This window comes from Oratosquilla oratoria, chromosome 18 (assembly GCF_046742065.1).
Source record: "Oratosquilla oratoria isolate Oo_2021 chromosome 18, ASM4674206v1, whole genome shotgun sequence".
Classification (NCBI taxonomy): Eukaryota; Metazoa; Arthropoda; class Malacostraca; order Stomatopoda; family Squillidae; genus Oratosquilla; species Oratosquilla oratoria.
Genome location: NC_134794.1, coordinates 42788729 through 42801228, shown reverse-complemented (window position 1 = coordinate 42801228; position 12500 = coordinate 42788729). Strand labels below are relative to the sequence as shown.

Genomic DNA, 12500 nt, shown 5'->3' with positions numbered 1-12500 from the left:
CAGGTCTCAAGGAACACCTGCGCAAAAAAAAAAAAAAAAAAAAAAAACATGTACCATATCTTTCTCATTTTATTTTCATCGTAATAATATGTTAGGTAGGATGATGTCTATATTACATTATTACAACAACCAAGAATATGTCGTGCGTGTTTGATTATATTACGTATATGAAATTGAATAAAAAAAAAATCAAAAGTGCATTAGCTTATCTCACTTGTTCTCGCGGAACCCTTAGGGACCTTTTGCGGAACCTTAGTGTTCCAGGGAACCTTGGTTGAGAAACGCTCCTCTAGATTAAGCAGAATGGCCACTAAGCGACTCACAGTGGGCCTTACGGCTTGCTAGGAAAATCACAAAAGTACTTGATGAAAATTATCATACTGGTATATAGCTCCACACACAACTTCCTCTGTTACCTGCTGAAGGTCAATCAAACACAATTTTTTAGGCCTACAGTGGACCCACTAATGACGTCAAAACAAATTCAATTTTGGTATATCTAAATGTTTTAATAAATGAAACATTTTAAGAATAGAGACAAATAATGGGGAATTCAGCACTCCCTTAAACTGTATTAGATTGTCTTTTTGGAAGGTTTTGTAATAAAAAAAATTGTGGGAAATAGGATGCTTAAGCACCCTTGTAAAGAAGAAGAAGAAGAACAAAAAAAAACGGACCGCACCATCACTGCCGCTGTTAGCACTCGACTCGGCACAGTTATTTATTTTTCATTTACATTTTTCTTAATAAGCTATCACTTCGGGATTATTTTCCAGCATCCTTTCACGATTGAAACAATTCACTGTCATGCAAAAAGGCATTTTGTCACATATAACTTCGTAGTTTTATGGGGAAATAATTACTAAACACAGTGGCAGCTTCCAGTGCCGTGCATGAGGTAATGCATAAATTGAAATGTTGTGCATGCATATGCATACAGGAATAAGCAAGATAGCGCTGCTCACGTGACTTGCTCCACCCAATGGGGGAAATTATACCGTCTGTATGTACTTTCTAGTGTCTGTAGTTCAACTTCAGTGGTCTTCTATCAGCCGAATGAAATCAGCTGGGATTAGCTAGAATGAATATGTCAGAAAACATTTGTGAACTGGTTTATATAGCAAATGCTGTTCTGATGAATAAACACATCCGTCACCATTGCAGGTTTAATGTTAGTGTTTGAGAATCAATAATTATATAATTATTGATTCTCAAACAATAACATTAAATTATAATCCATACTTGTGATGTAATAAAAGCCATTTGTGTTACTCAGTACCTCTGCCATGCTGAATAGCCATCGTTATTACTTACTACCCTGAATATATCCTGAGACGTAGTTTTGTAAAGGAGAAAATATCATCACTGTCGTTCATTCCAATCCCCAAGATACTGATATGTCGTTTTGTTTTATTCCTGACAGACACTGTTCAACCGAACCGTTCTCAACGTACTCTGGGCAATGGTCATGGGAAAACGGTACTCATACTCAGACCCCGAGCTTCAGGTAAGGGCAGACGGAACTTCTTAATGTCAAAAAGATAGATTTCTTTTTCCCCATAAATTCATACTTCTTATCAACTATTATTTTTCTGACCTGTACCTAGTTTTCTACGGCTTTATGCCTACTGTGGTGGAAATGCAAGTAAATAATGGAATAAAAAGTATCGATGCTTACATCTGAAAGGTGTAAGTTTAGCTCCTTGCCCACCATACATGGGGTTGTGTTTTGTTTTGTAGTTTACTACCTTTGAAGTTCTCTGGGATTGTTGAGTCCTCAAACAGTTTCTTCCACATTCGACTCACTGTGCGTCAGAGTTTCATGTTAAGTGGTTCAGTTTTTGTTCTTTTGAGGATCTTTTATCATGGTTTCTTCATCCAGGAGGTGCCAAGATAAGAGGGAGGGAGGAGGGTGGAGGGGAGTGGAATACATAAGAAATAGAATGGGTGGGAGTGGTTTCTATACCTTTTTCTTTTTGGCTACCGCCGTGTAGGGGGAAAAAAACCTTTGGTATATGTATGTATGTATGATATGGTGTCAGTACACTGGCAACTCTGAGTATTTTGTTTTCAAAGCTTTGTAATTTCAGGAGCTGGGTTTTGGATAGGGTGTTGAGAGGGATTTTTTGGATATTCTATTAAGGGCCTTACTAAGGCTTTGTATACAGTACGTGCACCTTGCTTGTTATCGCTTGAGTCAACTTGAGTTCCAGTAATTTACTAGACCTTGATTATTCTGTGGTTTCACTTCCTACTGTTATTAGTGTTGATTTGAATTTCCCAATTGGTATCACCTCGAATTTGAATATATTTGTGTTCCATTTCTCTTCAAACTCCGTGATTTGATTGATCGTCCGTACCTTTTGCTTTGTAATTATTTTGGATGATCTTCCTGGATAGAATATGATTTGTGTTATATCATTTGCATAAATTACGTAGTCGCAGTTTCTTGGGAAATGAGATTGTCTGCTGTGTACACTGTGCATTGTGTTAAGGAGAAATTTATCGCTTTGGTGTTCGTTCGATTCTTGCTGTGAGTTCCGAAAATAATCCACATAGAAACCTTGCTAGTTCCTCAGGAAGCTCGAGGTGGATAATAATCTGGTTTCAGTTCGTCATGCCAAACTTTGTTGAAGGCTTTGTTGACAATTCGGAGTATTAGTGTGTACTGGTTTGCTGTTATAGTGTTGGATATATACATACACGATCATGCAATTGCGTCAGTTGTATCTCGGATTTGTCGGAATTCGTACATGGGAGTTCTGTAGCTCTTCTTCTTCAGGATGCTAGCACAGTTTATGTTGATTATTCTATCTAATATATTTGTCAGTACCCCTAGCAATGAGTTTAGTCTGAAGTGTTCTACCCTATTTGGTGCTTTCCCCGTTTTTGGAATGTGAGTGACAATGACATTTTCTTTTGTCGTGTTTGGAAGTGTCTGGTGGCCAAACTACCCATGAAAATATGTGGTGGTCTATTAATGACATTGTTTGGTAGTTGAATGAGTTCCTTTTTCTATTTTGTTCTCTCCTGGGGACTTGTTTTTTTTTTTATCCTTTTATCATAGCTTTCACCTCGTCAGCCGTGATGCGTTCTATGAGAATATTACCATCTTTTAGGCTGTAGCAGGAGTTGGTAGATCTCTAGTTCTTTCATAACTTCTTGTGCTCTGCATCGAACTCTTCGTCTTCATCTTCACTGATGTTCAATATCCTTTACATGCATCTTCAATGTAGTTGTCCCTGTTGCCTCAAGTCGAGTATTTTTTCGCCATTTTCATTGTAAAGGTGTATACAGTGTACAGGTGTACAGTGTACAGGTGTACATGTGTGCAGGTGTACAGGTGTACAGTGTACAGGTGTGTATAGTGTACAACCTCTTTATCCTTTTCCAAAATACCTGTGAGTCTTTGTATTTTCCGGCCGTATCTTTATCTTTGTTTTCCATTTGGTTTTCTGAAGCATGTCATTCTGCAATTTTCTGTGCTGAATTCTGAGTACCAATGTTCATTCAGTGAATTTAACAAGCTGTTGTATATTATTGTCCCGAGTTTGAAGGAGACAGAGTGCATAGCTAGTGTAAAGGTGTGGGATTATTCTGTGATAGGTCATTGGAATACTTCTATCTATATCTCCCTATAATTATACCACTTCAATTACGTCGTATATTTTTAAGAAGTGTTTGTTGTTGAGATTAGGTTCTTGCTTCTGCTTGAGGTTCTCAATGAAGGATTCCTAGTTTGTATTTTTTATTGTCTGAGTCTTGGTGGTGTGTTTAGCATGAAAGGGTATGAGGTAGCGTTTCTACTGCCTTTACCGGAACAAAATCTGGAGAGTATTTCGCCATATATCGTCAAAGAATGAGCAAGCAGTCTAAAAAAAATGTTATGTTCATTCGCAAGAATTAGACAACGTGGATGAAATCATTTCATGTATCTATTTCATGCTGATTCCATTATTATTTCAGGATGTCATTGACCAATTTGATAAATTCATTCGAACAATGAACCCTGTCTCGCCCATTACGATGGTCCCCGGACTTGGCCCGTTGGTGCGCTACCTGCCCTCCTTCGTTCAACTCGAGGAGGCGCTTGAGAAGATCATCGTCTTTGTTAAGGTAAGGATAAAGGTTGCACGACCACAATTCATCGCCCAGGGCTGAAATAATTTTAGTATCGCTGCGCTGCGGGTCGTTACTCCAACTCTCGTGGGTGTGGAGTTGGGTGTGTGTGTGTGTGTGCGTGTAAGGTCACAGAATTACCCATAGATCGGTCATATACGAGCTCTGAGCTCTCTTCCGGAGGGAAATAGCTGTCGATCACGAATCCAACACGTGATCCAAGACCATGGTGAATCACTCACACACACACACACACACACACACACACACACACACACACACACACACACACACACACACACACACACACACACACACACACACACACACACACACACACACACACACACACACACACACACACACACACACACACACACACACACACACACACACACACACACACACACACACACACACACACACACACACACACACACACACACACACACACTCAATATTGTTGATGTAACATACAATACAATCATGTTATCCGCACAGCACATCACAAACATAAACACAAAATTCACACCTACACTTAACGCGCTTAAATCACTTGCAGGTACAACATTCGGACAAAACAAAAAAACTGCCACTGCAGTATGTAAACTGTGCATTGTGTTAAGGAGCCTTGCATGGACCCCTAACCTCACTAAGACACCATAACACCCTGCAGTTAATACATAACAAAGACCTAAAGACAAGTACAGGCTTTACAAATACAACACCTAAACACCATCTACACCATAAAACGAAAGTCCTCAAAGTCAAAGTTATCTTGATATCAGAGACACACAAATACCTACCGAAGCCTTCGCAAACAGCCCATCCAGTACACGACATGGAAGAACACCGACACATGCCAAGAAACATCAAGACAATACCCGAATGCCTTCACTACACGCAAACACTCTTTTCTCATCTTCGACAACCACCAGATAAGAGCCTCCAGAAGCATATCACTGTTCCATCAACAGACTGAAAGACAAGACACTACTGAATTCCAGACCCCCTGAATCTTCTCTCCCCCAAGAGGACAGAATCCACCTGGACAGGCTGAGGCGACCATACAGCCCTTATAACTTATCAGAAGAGGCTGGGTGACTACATCGCTGATAACCGTCCAGGATGGAAAGTACTGTACAACACATTATGAAAGATTGCATTGTACACAGTCATAGATGCCTACAGCACAATGTATACTCTACAAGGGATTTGTAGGAAAACCCCCTGTTGCAATCATGGCGTTTCTCAAGGAGACGGGATTGTTCGGCTAGACATTCTAGGGAACGGCAACAGGAACAACAACAACAAACAATCTGATAAGGCAGCACGACGGGTGACATCAGTCCCATTGGAGTGATTCACACCGCCACCTAAAATTGATTATTATTCTGTTTCACATCCAATTGTTCTCGCGTGTCATTGGTTTCTTCAGGGCGAGCTGTTCGGTGTCCAGCAAGCACATGAAGGCAGTGAGCCAGGCGACCACCTGGTTGGGGCCTACCTCGATGCCATTGAGAAAAACAAAGGAAAGGAGTCGCATTTGGATAGTAAGTACTCAGTCTAAAGATTTTCCTTCAACAAGCGTGTCTTCAGCGACATGTCCTTGGAAAGGGTTTCAGCTGTCTAGTGCTTATGGAAATTTAGCGGTTAGTGATTATCTATAGTGGTCAACTATTAAAGATTTACATGTATGCAAAAGATCTCGTGATATCCAATATTTTGTGATTTTGTTTGCTTCAATGTGACGTCAGGCTCTGATCTTTCAAAAGTTCCATGGGCCTCCTGTCTATATAATTATGTTTGAAGTCACATTTTGGTTGTGTTTATATTAACCTGTGCATGCTGTGGCTAATGTGCCTAATGTAATTATATGCAAACAAGTATATTCCCTCTTTGTGTATCTATGCCGCCCGCATATATATATATATATATAATACATATATATATTCAATCTAATATATATATACTGTATATATATATATATATAGATATATATATATATATATATATTTATATGTAGATACTGAATTACCTTTTGATTTTTTATACGTACAGAACCCAAAATACTCCAGGTTTTAAGTTTTTATTAAATGTACTAGAAAAAGCCTTGCGTGATTCTTAAGAAGTCAGGAAGTGGAAACAAATTTAATACAAAAATGACTGATTTTAGCCCCATCACCGTGTGTTTACATGGTGTATTCCTGATTGTTACAACGTATCATTCACGCATTATAACTCCAGTGAGCAAGGGGCTATGTGTGTCTTAGTATATAAATATAACTTATCAAAAATCTCTTATTTTCTAAAATAAGCAAAATGTGGCAGTTTGTCAATAGGGTGGTGAAGTTTTGTAGATACGGTGGAGCCCTGTAGATACGGTGGAGTTCTGTAGATACGGTGGAGTCCTGTAGATCCGGTGGAGTCTTATAGATCCAGTGGAGTCCTGTAGATTCGGTAGAGTCCTGTAGATCCGGTGGAGTCCTGTAGATTTGGTGGAGTCCTGTAGATCCTGTGGAGTCCTGTAGATCCGATGAAATCCTGCAGATCCGATGGAATCATGTAGCTTTCTCACATATCTGCCTTACGCAAAAATCTGATCCACATAACCCCTACCTTTCCTAAACCTATACTGTTCCTCCCCCAATTACTCCCTCTGTTCCTCTCCTAATATTTTTAATCACAACCCTCCCATAAGCCCTCCCAACTACATTCAACAAACTGACCCCTCTGAAACTGCTACACTCACATTTGCCCCCCTTTCCCTTGTAAAGCAGAACTGTGCAGGCACTCTTCTAGTCCTCTGGCCCTCTATCCTCCCTTAGACTCACATTAAACAAGCTCACCAGCCACTCCACTACTGTACCTCTCTTCTTTGGACACTCCGCATGGCACCCATCCGATCCAGGAGCCTTACCTGTTCTCATAATTTTCAGAGCTACTTGCACCTCATCTCTTTTTATTTCTCCTCCTTTTTCCTTTCTCATCACCGTCATTTTCTTAGCGCCTCCCACTGCTACCACCAATCCCTCCAAATCTTCCTCCACATTCAACAGCTCTCTAAAACACTCCGCCCATATTTCTCTAACCGCCTCCTCTTCCGTCAAGATCTGTCCATCTGCGCCTTTTTCCTTTTCGTCTCTACTTGACTTACCTCTCCTTTCTCTCTTGATTTCCTTCCATTACGTATTCTTATTGCTTTCAAGGATTTCTGCCATATTCCTCCCCCATTTCACATCTACTCTTCTTTTTGCCTCCTTTATCTTTTTTTTTTTATGGTGCTAGAACCAAAAAAATCTCTGCTTCCAAACACTTCTTTCTTATCCTGTTGAAACTTACTGACCACTAGTTCTGCTTTATTACACTCAGGTGGTCCCTTTTCTTATTCATCCTTTCCCATTCTCTATGTGTCTTTAATTGAGAGAACATAAAGATGAAAATGGGAAACCAAAGACGGCGTCAGTCGGATTCTATGTGCTGGGTCTACATAGGAGAAACAGCATGAGACCTAAAGACCCAAATCCGTGAATATCGCTACAACATCCGTTACGATATTCCCGTGAATAAGCGGTAGTATGGTGAGATAAACACAGAAAACAGCTAGAGCTTTTAAGGTTTCGTCCTAACCAGAACTTCATCAGAGTATATACAAAACAAAATCAACACCTTGTACACTTGTACACTTAGATTACGAAATGGAGGCAGTAAGAGAGTAAGGAGGCAGACCTTGAAGGAATGAGGTAATCTAGGCCATGACGTATATAAGGTTTTGTTTTTATTTTGTATGTACTCTAAAGAAGTCCTGGTAAGGATGAAATGATAGGGAGTAAAAACTCTAAACTGTTCTCTGTGTTTACCTCAGCACCCTGCCATTTATCTGTCTTTCATAATTTATCCTCACAAATGCATGTGTAACACACAGGAACAACAGCAACCGCTTAACTTACATCTTACATCCACTCCCAGATAGTTTTCACTCTGTCAGTGGGTTCAGCATCTTCCTCCATTCTATTCTATCTTGTAAGTTTCCCTGCTCCCTCAGCCCATCCAGTGATGGTAGGTGGTGTCTCTCCAGCGTCTCTGCAACTGAATCCTTCAATATGTTCCATGGTCTTCCCCGTGGTCTTGTGCCAATCGGTCTCTATTCCCATTTTCTTTTAGCTATTCTTTCAGAATTCATTCTTTCAAGGTGTCCCAGCCACCTCAGGTGTGCTGCGTCTATTTTATTTAAAGTTTGAGAGACTCTTATTTATTTTCTAATATTCTCATGTCTGGTTTTATCTCTTCTTGTCTTGCCAGCAATTGTTCTTAGGGACTTCGTTTCTGATGCCTGCACTATACTTCCGTTTTCTGTAGTCATCACCCATGTCTCACAACCATACGTCATGACAGGTGTTAGCGAACTCTCGAAGATTATCTTCTTTGCCCTTTGTGGAATGTACTGATCCCGTAAGAGTGATCTCAATACTTGAGGTGCTCTATTGTAGCTCCCTATTCTCTCTGTTATGTCGGCATTGTTTCCTCCTTGTACTGAGAATTGGCATCCTAGGCACTTAACAGATTCCACATTGTTTCATAACTGACTGGCAGTAAAGCAGAACTATTGATCAGTAAGTCTTGCAGAGTAAATAGGAAGTATTTGGAACTACAGGTTATAATGGGGCTCTAACATGAATGAAAAAAGGCATGTTCATTATTGTGCCTGTATTGATTAATTTCCAATGGTAAAAAATTAAATCAAATCCCAGAGTTTATTAGCTATGTCTATGTGCAGTACTTGGTAAAGCTCTAACGAGCGAAACGTCGTATAACAGAGGCTTTGTTCCCACGTGATATTTCAATTGAAATTTTTGTCGACATTTTCCTCTTTCATACATACAACCTCAACTTTCTCATTACCAAAAAGTTTGAACTCGTGATTGTTTACGTCCTGAGGCTTTGATAGATAGTTGTTATTGCATCATATCTATCTGGATATTACCGGTGTGTTTTGTCTTGTCTATAACGAATTCTTAACCTACATTGTCCTTGAAAATCTTGGAAATCATACATATTTCTGTTCTTTACCTGGTATTTTCGCAATTTTCTTTCAGAAACACAGCTTATGGCAATTGTTGTAGAGCTGTTCGTTGCAGGAAGTGAGACTACGTCTTCTACCCTCAACAATGGTATTCAGCTTATGACAAAACATCCCGAGGTGCAGACACGCGTCCAGAAAGAACTTGAAGCTGTTGTTGGGTTGGGGAATATGCCGTCTTTCGATCACATGGATAAGTAAGTTTATGCAGCAATGGCCAGGTGTAACTGTGCTATGGAGTCTAAGGCACCGTTCTTTTACAAAGGATTACAAAGGATTACAAAGGCGGAACATGCCGACAGGTGACCTTTCGGTCCATATCTAGGTCGGATGCGAAAAAAAAAATCATAATGATAATAGATTAATAAATAAAAACTATAATAATGTAAATAACAAATAAAATACATGAATAAATGCATAGGTATAGTTAGATGATAAATAAACATATAAAAAGTAAATAGAAATAAATTGACATATAACTAAAAATAAATGAGAATCAAACAGACAAATGATAACATCATGTCATCTAAGGCAGAGGCTTTCAACAATTTGAACCTATGAGTGAAATTTTCCGAGAACAGGTACTTAGAAGGATGAGGCTAATTAAACGAAGGTGAACTTAATCTATTTTCATGAAAAAATTCAATCGGGAGAAAAATCCCTGAAAGAGACGTTCTATTTGTATTTCATAAGGCCTTGAAGTTTATAGTTGATATCTCATTTGAAAATCTAAGTATTGTCGAGTAAAAAGCTTAAATAACCAGGACAATAAAACCTGTCCACACACAGGATTGTATGTGTACATATACATAAAGGGGGTGTATTAGGGAACAGTGGTTGTGTCAAGCACGCGGTTAAAATCTTGAGAATTGGTAATAGCCGAGACGAGGGCTCGTTCCCACACCGCCCCAGAGGCAATTCTATAATGCACGCTATAGTACTGTCGATGTTGTGAGAGAATGAATACGGCTATCGATTTCTCAGAGATCCATAAGGACAACCTTCACAGTTATGGAGATATTAAATGTCATCACTTTCTTCTTCTCCTCCTCCTCCTCCTCCTACTCTTCGTTTTCCTGCTCCCTCTTTACCTTTTCTTCCTCTTCTTTTTCGTTCTCCTTCTTCTTCTCCTTCTCCCTCTTTTCCTCTTTCTCCTTTTTATCCTCCTCTCTCTTCTTCTCCCGCTCTTTCTTCTCCCCTCATCGACAATATTAGCCCTTAATGTTTGTAAATATTTCCCTGGAGGTGATCATTTGGATATAATTCTTTTGTAACACCCACACTTTGGCAGGTGCTCAACTCTATATCATTAAATCCGTCAGTTTATGGTCCAAGAATGTCCTAAGAGTCACTGGTACTCTCTAAAAAGCTACATTTTTGTTCTAGGTTTGACGCTCCTTGAGCGTGATAAATTGGTTAAAACAACAAACAATCCTTCTCCTTCGGCTCCTCCCTCTTCTCTTCTTCTTCCTCCTCCTCTTTTTTCCTCCTCCTTCCTCTTATTAATTTTCCTTTCAATCCTATATTATTCCTCTTCGTCAGGGTTCCCTATACATTGGCAACCATCTATGAGATACAGCGGTTTACCAGTTTGGTCCCCATCAGCATCCCTCACGCTGCTCTTTATGACTTCAATGTTCAAGGCTTCAGGATCCCCAAAGGTCAGACAAATTGGATTTAGGACAGGGACTATTTCTGTGCTACCACTGTTGCATGGTATGCAGAGAATGTGATGATGCATAGTGAAAATATAGTGAACTAATTATGTGTGTGTGTGTTTAATATTTGTTCATGGTATTTATATCTTATCCAATCCCATATTTAAGAAATGCCAAGAGAAACAGCCAAGCAATCAGCTGTGTCATGAATACGTAGGTGCACGCCCTTCCTCATACACAACTGGTATCATTTGAGTTATAGGTTCTTCATATTATACTGGAATAGGGGGAGGGATGATGTCATAGTTTCATGTGTCCCTTTAGTCACTACTCAAGCGAGAAGTAACGAGCCTTAGCCACAACTAAGGCCTTTGTCTTATGTCCTCAGAACCTCCAAGGCAAGTGATTAACACCTGTTGCATGTGAGCGTGGATCCCCGTCATGAGGAACACGATTAAAGCCTACCAGTTACTCGAAACACTATATATCTACTTTATTTATTTAGTTATTTTTCTATCTATCTATTCATTCATTTATTTATTCATGTATGTTTTCATTCAGTTAGTGTCGCATGCATTACTGTGAGCAGATTTTTCCTATTCATTCCCTCTATGTTTTGGATTTCTTTTCACTTTATGTATTTTAAGGTTTTATATAAGACGCGCTTCCCCCCCCCCTCTCCCCATCTAAAAGAAAAAACGCCTTAGAAATTTGGAGTTAAGGAAAATATCGTAGTGGAGAGTTAATGGTGGAGATGTGTCTAGAAAGAGAGTTTATGATAGAAGAAGAAAGTCAAGCATAAGTACACATGAGAGAGGGTGGTGGAAGAAAGGGTGGCAGATAGAGTGTTAATGGACTATATAGTGGTAACCAGGAGTATGGTAGGAAGAGTTAAGGATGTACATGTTCTAAAGGGAGAGATTGGGGGAATATCATGTAATTTTTTTGTGGAAGGTAAGTTGAGAGTAGAAGATAGATGGAGAAACAGGAAAAGGACAGAAGGTAGGGATGTGCTTAGAGTGAACTGCTTAAATGAGAAAAAAAAGGAGGAGTACAAAAAGAAGCTGAGAGAGGAGTGGGAGGGAGTGAAGGATAGAATAGAACTAGGAGTGGAGGAGGAATGGGGATGGTTCAAGGAGGGAGTCACAAGGTGTGCAAAGATGGTGTGTGGAACAAGGAAGGCGGGAGGAAATAGAAGGAAGGGTAGTGAGTAGTGGGATGAGGAAGCAAAGAAGGCTGTAGAGCGAGTTTTCACAGATTGTATGAAGGAGTGTTCAAAAGTGACTCTTGCCAATAGGTGGATTTCAAGAGATCTGTTTACATTTCACTGCTTGTGAGATGTGATAAAAGAAGAGGAAGCTGGTGCTGATCCAAAGATGGGACTAGGTATCCTATTCCCTGTATGTTCATCGTGCAATAATCTGAACCATAAGTCGGGGAGGAAAACTCCTTCCAAAACCCTAATAACTGGGTCATTAGATGTACGTATTTGTGGTACAGATATAAGTAAAAGGGAAGATATTGGCAGTTTCTTTGAGAAAAGGAAGATGGATTTGTACGCGCTAAGTGAAACTATGTTGATGAGGAGGGGTTAGTTTGAGTTTGGGAGTGTGGTGGGGAAGCTGTCCAGAATGATGAGGGGG

The 12500-nt window shown here is 39.7% G+C and overlaps 1 protein-coding gene across 2 annotated transcripts in view; it reads left to right on the top strand.

The window, feature by feature from the left end:
- LOC143035175 (cytochrome P450 2D20-like) overlaps positions 1-12500 on the top strand; it is a 31860-nt gene that overhangs the window by 12966 nt on the left and 6394 nt on the right. For both annotated transcript variants that reach the window (XM_076201842.1, XM_076201841.1), the window contains exons 6-10: positions 1424-1507; positions 3967-4116; positions 5558-5672; positions 9216-9396; positions 10742-10860. In XM_076201842.1, the coding sequence (XP_076057957.1) occupies positions 1424-1507; positions 3967-4116; positions 5558-5672; positions 9216-9396; positions 10742-10860 (649 nt within the window). The remainder of the gene's footprint in view (positions 1-1423; positions 1508-3966; positions 4117-5557; positions 5673-9215; positions 9397-10741; positions 10861-12500) is intronic.